This window comes from Xyrauchen texanus, chromosome 39, assembly GCF_025860055.1.
Source record: "Xyrauchen texanus isolate HMW12.3.18 chromosome 39, RBS_HiC_50CHRs, whole genome shotgun sequence".
Lineage (NCBI taxonomy): Eukaryota > Metazoa > Chordata > Actinopteri > Cypriniformes > Catostomidae > Xyrauchen > Xyrauchen texanus.
This window is the reverse complement of record NC_068314.1, coordinates 20,710,350-20,722,933: the sequence shown is the minus strand read 5'-3', so window position 1 is coordinate 20,722,933 and position 12,584 is coordinate 20,710,350. Positions and strand designations below refer to the sequence as shown.

Sequence of the window (12,584 nt, the reverse complement as noted above, 5' to 3'; positions counted from 1 at the left end):
ATATAGTTCTGATTTGAGACGTTATGTGAAATTCGCCCTTTGGCATGGTTATGCTTCTCTCATTATGTGACTTCATAAACATGGACAAGACATGGTGAGGACTAGAAAGACAATATCAAAAGTTGCATCTGAACCTACAAATGGTTTGCAAATTATTTAACACTTATGTTTTAAAATGTTATATAGAGAGTATCAGGTCCAGTACTAGGATGCAATCTTAGGGTATGTCGGGGGTGTGTGTGTGTGTGTGTGTGTGTGTGGGGGGTAGTGGTATAGGTTGGTATGGTTTGTCCCAAGCAATGTATTGTTTGGTCGTTTTATTTTGCCCAATATAAATATTGGGCAAATAATTAAAAAAAACAATTCATCTAACAATCCAGGGTCGGATTGTCTAAAACAGTTCTGCAATAATAACTGCGTTAAAGCTATCTCCTCTATCGTTCCAAGATGACAAAACTGTGTGCAGCAACATGGTTGGGCCATTTTCTGGTGTCCACAGGGGGATCGCTGCCAAATAATCAGACGTTTGAATCTGAGGCAGCTCTAATTCTATGAGTTTAAGTAGAACATCCTGTTAGTAATAATAAACCCAACAGTCCCCTGGTAAACTGGGCATATTATGTGCACACCCTCAAAATGCTCACTCAGCAGACTCTAAATTTTGCATTCCACTTCTGAGACCTCTATCTACACATCACGGATAATAAAGCTGGGATCCGGCAAACCGAAATGTAATTTAAACCTGAGGTAGACAAAGTAAAAATTCACAGCAACAGAGAAACAATGGCAACAGCAACAGGGAAACAATGGATTTCAAAAGCAAAGGAAGCCTGTCGGAAGGGTTGTACAAAGTGGTGCCCAGTGTTTGCCTGTGGTTTAAGGAAGTTTTAAGGAAGTCGTTAGCCTTTTGAAATGTTCAGAGAAACCTCCCGTAGAGGAGGTCATTGAAATAAGTGGAGGACCGTACTATTGCACAATGTCTCAGAACTGAGTTGGACAACATTGCATCTGCTCATCTTCATCTAGTCTTCAACTACAGTCATTAAGGAATTTTCTGGAGACTAACTGGCAATGGTTATAGTGACAAGCCTCTGACCAAAGTCATATGGCTCTCTAGGATGAAGAAAAAAAAACTTCATGTCAGTGCAACTCTGAAGTGGCCTTCCTTCATCTTGTATTCTTTGTTGTCCTTGACATGGAAATTACGCAGAAAAAAAACAGCAGCTGCAGACAAAGATGTCACAAGGACTTTTTTCCTAGACAGGAAATGCAAACGGACACTTCATAGTACAGATGCTACAATTTCAGTGTCAAATGAGGTGTAACCAAAATGGCACCAATAAAACATCCAGAAGATGGTAAATGGCAGTTCCTCGGACAGACTGTTGGCTTCATTTTCTGAGATGTTGAAGGTTTGTGTCTTCTAAACACAGCTGTGTCTCTTCTCCTTTGGGAAGGTCCATCTAACCGACTTTCTGAAATGAGACCTCTGAACCAGGGACTTCATGCCAAGGACAGCTTTAGGCACCATAAAGTTGGACTGTCACATCCAATTGGCAGCCGGCTCAAAAATAAAGAGCCCCATCGATAACAATGATTCCAAAATCAGGATTGTCACCTTTTCTTCCCCATCTTCGGATGCCAGATCTTTACTGTCATGTCACTGCGGGAGAAAAAAAAGTGAGATATAAAATGAGAGGAGAGGTGGAGGAGAGGCACAGGGCCAATAATTAGAAACAATCTTCAGATACCGTCATTGTAGCTCCTCACACTGAAGAGATGGCACAGACTTCAAAACCAAGAGTTCACAAAGAGAAACCGCCACACAAGTCCCTGCCTCTCTCACCAATTATGTGCAAGCACCTTTTTATCCCAAATAAAAATCAAAACCCTGCTGCCAGATCAAGCCCCAGACTCACATGCTTGCATCTTAACAAGCACACAGTATTTCTAATGACAAATATTTTTATATTGCAGTACGATTGAAATAAATGTGTCAATGGTCTGGGGAGAAAGTTCAAATAAATTCTTCACTGCAACAAAATCCTATTCTTATTCAGTATTATTGTCTTAATTAGTATTTTTTCCCAGTAAAAAATCAAAACATCCTTTAAACAAGATGTTTTACTGTTTTAAGATGATATATCTGAAGTTAAGTTTATTTATCTTACCCCACTGGCAAATAGTTGTTTTATACATAAGTCTAAAAAGAAAAAAGAATAAGATGTAGTCATTGATCTAAAGAGGAAATCTTCACCAAACTCTCTAATCGTGCTAGATCTTGCTAAAACCACTTGATAGAAAAGTACCTTGACTTAACAGGAACATACGACAGGTTAAAAACACCAATATTGCAGTGGGAATGGGGGAAATGGCACCAGGTCTCAAAGGGTGTTGAGGAAGATGATATCTGGTGGTACCTAGACCTGAACTTGAACCAATTAAAAGGATTTATGCCACTGGTGTTGAACGCAATTAAAGTTGCAATAGGCTTGAATTGTGTTCTTAAAACATGATTCAACTTAAGCACACTGAGACAGGAAAAAAATAAATAATAATAATTATTAGTTCAGTGCCTAATCACAATTTCCTTCTTGGCCCAAAGAAAATGAAGGACTAGGGAGAAGTTCTGTGGGATCAAGAGAAGAATAAAACATCTGAAAAAAAGTTGGCTTATGAAATGAAACTGGTGCAGTGAGAGAGCATGGAAACAGAAAAGAAAAGAAAGAAACAAAGATAATACACAGAGGGAGAAATAACAAACAGAGCAAGAAATAATTGACAACTCCGACAACAATAAAATGACACCACTGAACTGTGAAGTTTGTTCTCAGGCATTCCGCGGCTCGCGTCCCCTTGAGTGCATTTGAAATACTGCCGCTCGACTTGTCTTAAACCTTCAGGAACTGTCACGCCTTTGCTCAAGTCTCTACACTGACTGCCTCTAGCTGCCAGAAACACTGCTGAAAATGGCCTGGCCATTCACAACACTGAACCCTTCATCAAACTGTATGTACATCCAAGCCACTACAATTGGCTTCTCAGCACAATGCATATCTGTCCACTTGTGAAAATGCTTCTATTTTTATTTTTTTTTTAATTTACAGTAATACAGCTTTTTAATTACAAATTATACTATCCAGCACAGCCTAACAATCTGAGTAAAAAGCTGAATTGAAAATTTTAAATTAATTTAAGAATTTCCCCTTTTCCTTTAAATGACAACATGTACACAAACGGTTTGCTTTCCAAGTAACTTCAAAGTAAAAGCACTTCACGTGTGCTATAAGTGTCATATTCACTGTTGTTATTATATTAAATTGGTTTAATTCTGTCTTTTGTGAGTATGTGATGGCTAATGAGCACATGTCATTGGATGTTGCTGGACAAATGTGTTATTTCCTTCTTCCTAATACTAATATAATCCCAAAAACTAGAGCTTTTGGAAAAAATCTTTCAGCGATGCATCGTGCGATTCTGAATCGATTCTCAAAAGAATCAGAATCGATTCTGAGTTCAGTTTAAATCATGGCAGACCAGTGGTGTGCGCCAAAGACAGATATGGAAAAAAAGACGTGAGTTAAGTGCATACACTAAAGTCAAGTGCACAAATACGACTGTTTGCAGACCAGCTGTATCAAACACATGACCATTTGTGCCCGAATGAAACTACGATCCCGAAATTCTTTCACAAACCCACGCACATAGCAATGGGAGAGTTTATTCGTGATTAGAATCCTACAAACATGAAGATGAGCTTGCACCCATAATTGCACTGATTTGCACACAAAGGTGGAAAACACCGAAGACAATAATGATGAGGTAGCGGTTCGGGAGATGTTGGCGGTGTTTTCATTGTATTATTTTTTCTTCCCTCTCCCTCCCGATGCCTTTCTCTACTCTTGATTTTTAAAACAGCTGTTAAATAAAATGTTGAAAGGGAAAAAATTGAGAGTAAAAAATATATTTTGAAGCAACTGAAAAAAGAAATTGAAGGACAAGATGCATCAAGAATTGTTTTATAATCAAATCATTACCATTTGAATCGTAATCGAATCATGAGGCCAGTGAAGATTCACACCTCTAATATTAACTATTTATTTAGGTGCAAATAAATTACTATATTGGATGACTAAACAGAAATCAAAAGAAACTGCCATCTACCATTTAAAACACAATCTTAGATTTATTACAGAATAAAAGCTTTGAGTAAATATTTTATTTGCATGTTATTTACTGAATTAAAGTGTGTGATATATCGGCAATTATATCGGTCTATCGGCCACCTTGCTCTCTGGATATTGGCATTGGCCCTTAAAAAAACCATGTCGGTCGACCACTAGTCTGCATAACTAACAATCTTTCACAATCTTTTGAGAATTTGTAATGGTTGTAGAACCAAGGTCTAACCTTAGCACTCATTTTCATAGCTACCCTGTTCAAGTAAATGAATCATGTTGCCAGATGTTGGCATAAGGTCTAATCCACACTGTAGCTTACACTGTCCATAAACCACTCACTTTGACAGGAAGAACCATCTGACCGACAGGTTTATTTAAGGTTGTGAGAATCTGCTACAATAATGACAGATTGCAACGCGACAGTAGCAGTGAACTATTTTAAATAATGCCACAGTAAAAGGTGGTAAAGACAATATAGAAAAACTTAAATAAATAAATACTAGAAAAAGTGAGCGGACTTTCAGAAATTTCATCCATCACAAAGTCAAATGACTTTTGTTTCTTTAACACAAAAGATATTTTGAAGAATATCTCAGATCGTTTTTGTCCATGTGATGTAAAAACATTTTCAAAAAGCACATAAAAGGCAGCATAAAAGTAATCCATATGATTTATGTCGTTTTAATCCATGTCTTCTAAAGCAACATGACACAAAGCAAAAATTCAGCTTGACGCATGTGTTCATGCATCTTGTTCATGCAAGAACTGACGTATGCACGATACAACCAGATGTTCACGCATGAACATGCAAACATGCATGCGTCAAGTGCAAACATATGTGAGCAAGCTTCTCATGAACATGCATAGTAGAGCTGGGCAGAAGAGAAGATTTTTTTGTGAATAAGGACTGCATTTTTGAGTTTGTTTCTTACCTAAAGCTATAGAGCTGTACCAGTTTGTTGTCCTCAAACCCAGAAGGGAATTAGTTATGGGTTCCCTCTGGATTTTCTTTTGGGGTTTTATAATGGGAGTTTTGAATTAATGAGTAAAATAAGGTCTGTGGTAAATATTACTTGAAGAAACGTGGATGTTTTGTTTACAATATCTATTATAAACTTTTATACCTCAAACGTGGAAAAAATGGAGTGGTGGTGGCGTAGTGGCTAAAGCACAGGGCTGTTAATCAGAAGGTCACTGGTTCAAACCCCACGGCCACCACCATTGTGGCCTTGAGCAAGGCACTTAACTCCAGGTTGTTCCTGGGGGATTGTCCCTGTAATAATTGCACTGTAAGTCGCTTTGGATAAAAGCGTCTGCCAAATGCATAAATGTAAACGTAAACGTGAATTTTGAACCCGTATTGAATTGTATACTTTTTTTTTAAATCACAAAGGGGCTTCAAAATTCATGTTTGAGGTATGAAAGTGTGTAATACATGTTGTAGAACAAAATTTCCATGTGTCATGAAGTATCTTATTTTACTCATAAGTTGAAAACATGCAAGTCATTTGGATTACTTTTAGGCTGCCTTTATTTCCTTTTTGGAGCATGACATTTTTGGACCCATTGACTTACATTGTGTGGGGGAAAAGAACAGCCAGATATTCTTCAAAATATCTTATTTTGTGTTCCATATAAGAAAGTCATATGAGTTTGGGACACCATGAGCAAATATTGACAAAATTTAAAGTTTTGGGTGAACTATAACTTTTAGAAATAATAACTACTGGCTATTTTATGGACATTCAGTTGTGCATGATTATATCTCGATTTTGTTTCTACCAAGACTGATAAAAATGTGTACCCCCTGACTCTCAGAGGTTGTGCAGCCAGCTGCCAGCAAACTAATCAGATTGGAGTTTTAGAAGGTTGTTACCATTTTTGTGTGCCAAGTATATCAGACAATACGTGACTGGTCTGTGGGCGTGTCATTTGAGGCACAGACTTCTGCTTTTATGTGATATGTACACTTTGTTGTCACAGGTAAGAAAGTGTCATCCAAGTACACCAAAGGAATAATAGAATCCCATCCTTCAGAAATATATTCTGAATAATATATATGAATAAAATATATTCAGAGTATTTCACAGGCAGGACTGATCTACTCCAAGATTACATTGCAATATACATTTTTACTTATATCACCCACCCCTTCATTGAACCTCATAAATCCAGCAACACATTCTTCCTGAAAACAATTTTGCTTCCTTGCAGACTGATAAAAAACCTATTCACTTTGACTGCCAATCAGATTGAATTGTGCCATATGTGTGTGCAAAATGCATCAGTCTTTTGGTGCACCATCTAAGACTCAACTGACCACTATTATATGATATGTGCACTTGTTGCAAGGGAACTTTTGTAAATAACTACAGAGGGACAGGGTAAAAATTCACTCAAGCAGAGAGCCAAAAGAACAGAAAAGAGGTAAAGTGAGAGAAAGGACAGTACCAGAGGCAGGAGGTGTTAGTGGAGGCTCAGGGGAGGCTGGTAGCCCGGCCCTTGATGGCCAGGACCCGACGGGGCAGACAGGGCGTGAGCCCAGGGACATAACTCCACAACTTCACGCGACAGTCGCTGTAGTTATTAGGCCCCAGAGCGAGAAGGGAAGGAGAAACAAACAGAGAGAGAGAGAGAGAGACAGAGAGAGAGAGAGAGAGAGAGAGACGAGGGAACAGGATAGCTTTGTTAGTCACATTAATGAATACCATTCAAACAATCCCGAATGCCTTGCCCACACCATCTGCTTTACAAAAAAAACTCCCTAGAATTAGACAAAAGTCAGTCTTAAAAAAAAACATACTAGTCTGACTTAACATTTCTAAGTGGTCTGCTCTTTGGAAAAATACATTACAAGAGAGCAGAGTCTGAAGAGGTTTGCAGAAATGGACAAGTTACTCATAACAGACAGATTCAATTGATTTTCATTTAAACAAAAATAGACTAGTCGGTGTGTTGCCTGAATGTCGGGTTTATGTTTCAGGTTAACCTGACCTTGATCGGACATGATAATTATGTGGCATTTACATATGCATGTTCAGAATGCTCAAAAAAAGAAAAGAAATAAAAAGAGCGTGAGACACTAAACAATAGTCAATTACGTCTGTCTGAACGTGTAGGGCTGCAGCAATTGTGCTTTAAAAGGAATGCATTTACGAGTTTCAAATAAAAAAATAAATAAAAGGGATGTATTTAACAGAATAGTTCACCCAAAAATGAAAATTCTCTTATTATATGCTCACCCTCATGCTATCCCAGATGTGTATGACTTTCTTTCTTCAGCAGAACACAAACAAAGATTTTAAGAAGAATATTTCAGCTCTGTAGGTCCATACAATGTAAGCGAATGGGTGCCAAATTTGTGATGCTCCAAAAAAGCACATATAGCCATAATAAAAGTTATCAATATGACTCCAGTGGATTATTTAATGCCTTCTGAAGTGAAACGCTAGGTGTGTGTGACAAAATGGATCAATATTTAAAACTTTTACTAAACATGTTCACTTCTGGCCAACTCATTGACGAGAGTTGAGTTCAAACTGCCTCTTGTGAGACTCAAGCACGAAAGCCTCCTCTGCATGAATATTCATACGCAGATACCTTATTAGCAGCTGTTCCTATGGACTGCGATGCGGTTTCCACACAAAAGCAGTTTGTGCAGTTGTCTGAGCAATGGCTCCTCCATTCACTTGCATTCAAAACAATTCAAACAACTCTACTTGCTGACTGTTCCAAGATGGCGCCGCAGTTGTAAAAAATACTCCGCTTCCGTATCTTTGTATTTCAAGCTTCATTTCTTGCGTGAACTTGCCAACGCGCTTGCGTCATGCAAGAGGCTGCATTACCTCGACCCTAGGGAATTTTTAGTGCAAGTTTTAAATATTGATCTATTTCTTATACATGCCTTGCATTTCACTTCAGAAGAAAAGGTTTACTTTCATGATGGCTACATGTAATTTTTGGAGCTTCAAAAAAGGGCTTAACTGTCTAACAATGCCACACATATCCAAAAATGTATATATGTGGGTGCCGGATCCCAAAATATATTACAAACAAGTAAATGAAGGAATCGCACACCGAAAGAGCTCCCATAGACAGGATTTAACGTGACATTTTGAGACATTCAGCAAAATATACTTAAAATCCATATTTAATAGTTCAAGTCACAGGGCAATTCAGATCACATGACTCAATACAAACTGTACCACAGATAGTTTCTAATTTGTAGATCCATAAAAGTTATCTTTGCCTTTTTTGGATCGATTTTAACATTAGACCATTCTTTTACTTACTACTCTATAATAATCTGTTTGTTTAAATTAAACTTAGTTAAAATTGTTCTAATTATTTGCACAGAATGTTGCTAGTTTTGTTGATATTAGTGCCAAAAATGAGTATAATTTGATTAAGAGTATGATTTGATAAAGATATCTGTGAACTGTTTACATTTATTGTTGTTTAGATGCATTGTTTTTGTCGAAGCATGTGACCAGAATTATCATGCAACTTTTACTATAAAAGATGGGGTGTTAAGTATATTTTAATTCTGAGGGAGAGCTGAATGGATTGAAACATCACTTATTAAATCCAGTCTTTGGGAGATCTTAAAGTGTGTGGTTCCTTCCCTTTTTTTTTTTAACAATGAAACACAGCATGTTGTCAGTTAGTGCTGCTGCTAAAATTATCAAAACTAAAATAAATGTATAAAAAAAAAAATCGGTTGTGGGTCAACTAGTCGACCGTCATGACACATTCTTACAAGTTTCTCCCAGAACCGTAGTCTTTTCCCTGACGCCATTTCTTGCGAGTTGTACATACCTGGATGCTGTAAAGATCTGTTTGGAGTTGGTGCAGATGGCATTGATGGGGCTGTCATGGCCCTTGATCTCTCCGATAGGGGTGAAGTTGTCCACGTTCCACACTTTGAGCATGCCTGCCCTGCAAGCGCTGAGGAGCATGGGCCGCCCCGGAACAAACGCCAGTGCACACACCCAGTCCTTGTGGGCGTTTGGGATTTGCTGTGGGGATGGACAGTTTTAACATGTAAAACTTGATTTGTATATTTTCTAAAGAAAATGTAGGTGGTGCTTGACCGTACAAAACTCGCCACTATGATGCTAAGGTATTGTGGGTGGCTGCCAGGTCATTGCTAGGCGGTTGGGTGTTCTGAGTTTATTTATCACACATTGCTGTGTGGTTATTAGGGTGTTCTGGGTGGCGGCTAGGGCCTTGCTTTGGTCTATGGAATTTTGTTGATCCCTTATAAAAGTAACAGAATAATTTTAAAGGCATCATTTATGTCCGTAGCACAAACAGACCAAAGCTTTTTTAATTATGGCTAAGGGGGTTTGAAAAATCCCAAACTCTAAAGATGAGCAATGCTTGCCTTAGTAAACACAACTAATAACAAGACTACGAATATAAGAGTCTTTTTTAAAGGAATTATGAAGCTCCATGTGTCACCAAGAAGCATTTCCCTCATTTTAACACCAAGTTTTGATTGATTTCTCCAACAAATCTGTGGGGAATCAGACAGAAATTCTCATAAAGAGAACAACCAAAGCACTTTATATGGGCAAATTTGCCCAGCCGTGAAATCATAGAGGGCAGGCCAGATAGTGAAATGTGTGTTTAGATAAACACACTGGTTAAACAATGTTAATGCTCCCGGGATTCAAATATATTGCTAGTGCAATTGAAAGGTGGAGTGGTCATGTACACTGTCAATCAATATAAAAACAGTACTGATGTGCAATCATTGCTCTGGTCTAATTTAACAGGTGTGTGTTTAATAATAGCTAGGAGTGAGGAAGGTGGGGGGTTCATTCTATAGAAAACACCTGTGGAACAGACACAATATTTTGCCTATAGATATTTGTTCCACCTATCAAATTTTAACATCAAACTGCTTAAACTGTCAACATGAAACAGAATGTAACTGTTAAATACATAATTCAGACATCCCTTGGCAAGATGAAGGCTCAGTTTTGTAAAACCCATTTTCACATCGCCTTATAATAATCTCTCATTATTCTAGACCTTTTCAGTCTGGATGACAGCAAACTTTGATAGGTGTTCTTGTCTGATATAATCAATCAGTGATAATCAGTTTAATCAACCAATAAAATCTCACTTATTACCAAGAACTCTTAGACTGTGACGACGCCAACCTGCTGTCAAATGAAGCCATTCTACATCTATTGACACTGAAATGTTGGGTCAATGCTGGGCTTTTACATTCTGAACATCATTTGTCATGTACGTATATTTTATTTTTGGAATCGTATATTGTATTTCATTTAGTTGCGGTCAGACATGTGATCCCATCTTGCATCTATAATACACTTACAGCTTAATATTTACTCATTTCTTTTTCACTAATGCTTTCTGGTTCTTTAAAAGAATAATTAACTCAAAATAATACTATGAAAGTTAAACTAAATTTCATTTGTGCATCTGAAGTGGAGAACGCAATCTCCACACAAGAGGCCCTTGTTTTGAATGCCTGCTATGGTAACTACGCAGCCCAGGTGATCAAATAATGAAACAAAAACATACTTATTAGATTATAACATGCATGCGGGCTGAACAATCCAACAATCCAATTTTTCTGTAAAGCTACTTTGAAACGATGTGTGTTGTGAAAAGCACTATACAAATAAAAATGACTTCACTTGACCAATCCAAAAGGTGTCCAGTGTTAATGTACACATCAAAAATGAGCAAAATTGCTATAAGGCCATCTGACATTTTGATAATATATATAATACATAATATAATACATTAAAAAAATAAAAAAGATCCATGAGCATTCACTCCCTGTGAAAAGTTTGGACACACTACTAACAAAGTCAGCAAAACTATGAAATCAGTCTAATGGAAGTATGTCAATAATGTAGTCACAAAGAATGAACAACAATTCAAAAATATCCTAAATTTTAGCTTCTTAAAAGTAACCACCCTTTGCCTGGATTACATCGCTGTACATATTGGGCATTCTCTGGGATGCCACCTGGGATGCTTTTGAAATGGTAATAAGGAGTCAAACGAATCTCAATTTTTGACTGATAGTGTACATGCAATAATATTCTTTTAACCTGTACCTGAATCAGTTCCTGCTGTCCCAGATCCCATTTCTTAATGCCGTTGTCACGTGAACCACTGAACAGGATGTCGCCGTGTATGGCAAGGCACTCAATACCGTCGTAATGAGGGGGCTCGAAGTTATGTGCCGGTCCAATGTTGCCCTGACTGCCCTCCGCAACGTCAAAAATCTGCATTACATTCAAAACATTATCTTAACCCTCTTGTTGCATTCAGAATCTGCATACAGGTTTTGCATTGCAGGTCAATTTTGACCCAGGAGAATTTTAGCTTATACAATATTTATAACCCAATGGTTTTCATCTAAATCCATATTGCAACTCATTATTAACTTCATACATTTATATATATTTGTCATGTTAACAGAGAAATAAAAATGTTATTATTTAGTATACCATTTCTTTTTAAATAAAACATTTTTAGAAATTCTTTGACATTAAATAATATTAATTACTACAGCCAAAGCAGTGTTATACATGTGAAGATTTATATTTTTATGACATTTTATGTGAATTTAACATTATTTAAAATGTACTTACATTTCTACCACTAATCTGAGGGTTACAAGTAATCTGAATGAATTTGATATTAACTCATATCTAATAACTGCTTAAAACTCCTTAATAGTTAAAATCTTTGAAACCAACATGTTCTTTTTCTAACTACATCAAATCAACAGTACATCACAGCTATACAACATCAATATTTCTGTTCAATGTTTTTAAACTAATCTATTCTGTTTATTTGCATAAACTACTGAATGTGAATGTGTGTTATTGGAAATATCTAATTAATAGATGTACAAAAAAAAGAAAAATCTGCATAATGCCTTGGTCAAAACTGACCTGCAAACTCAATAATGTAACATTGTTTTAAATGTTATATCTTTTAAAAACAATCATTTTGATAGTCTTGACGAAGTCACAAAATTTGGTTCCTATACTAAAAACTATGTGGCATTTAAAAGTTATTATTTACCTCTCCAAATGTAAACAGAGCAGCTTTACAAAGGGACTATCTAACATATGGCCCTTTAATAAATTAAGTGCATGCCACAAGCTACTCATAATTCCAAGTAGTTCAAGTTAAGTACAGTCAAGTTACCCTTTTGAAAAAGTAGTTAGCTACAATCAGAGGTTGCACTTTTTTAACTACTGTAGCACTACTGCAAAATTTAATTTAGTAGCGTCGCGTTTTTAGTTGGTTACTGCCCAACACTGAATATACAGTGTGTACAAGTCTATCAGAACTATATGGACAAATGGGAAATTAGATATTTTTTGGGTTTGCCTTGTTGCC

General features: G+C 36.9%; 1 protein-coding gene across 1 annotated transcript in view; it reads right to left on the bottom strand.

Annotated features, from left to right (window-relative positions):
* Positions 1–265: 265 nt before the first annotated feature.
* Positions 266–12,584, bottom strand: part of LOC127632847 (kinesin-like protein KIF21B) — a 115,572-nt gene continuing 103,253 nt past the window's right edge. The window contains exons 31-33 of the mRNA XM_052111653.1: positions 11,285–11,455; positions 9,000–9,199; positions 266–1,663 (exon numbers count right to left, since the gene is read on the bottom strand). Coding sequence (XP_051967613.1) covers positions 1,615–1,663; positions 9,000–9,199; positions 11,285–11,455 — 420 coding nt within the window. The 3' untranslated portion in view covers positions 266–1,614. The remainder of the gene's footprint in view (positions 1,664–8,999; positions 9,200–11,284; positions 11,456–12,584) is intronic.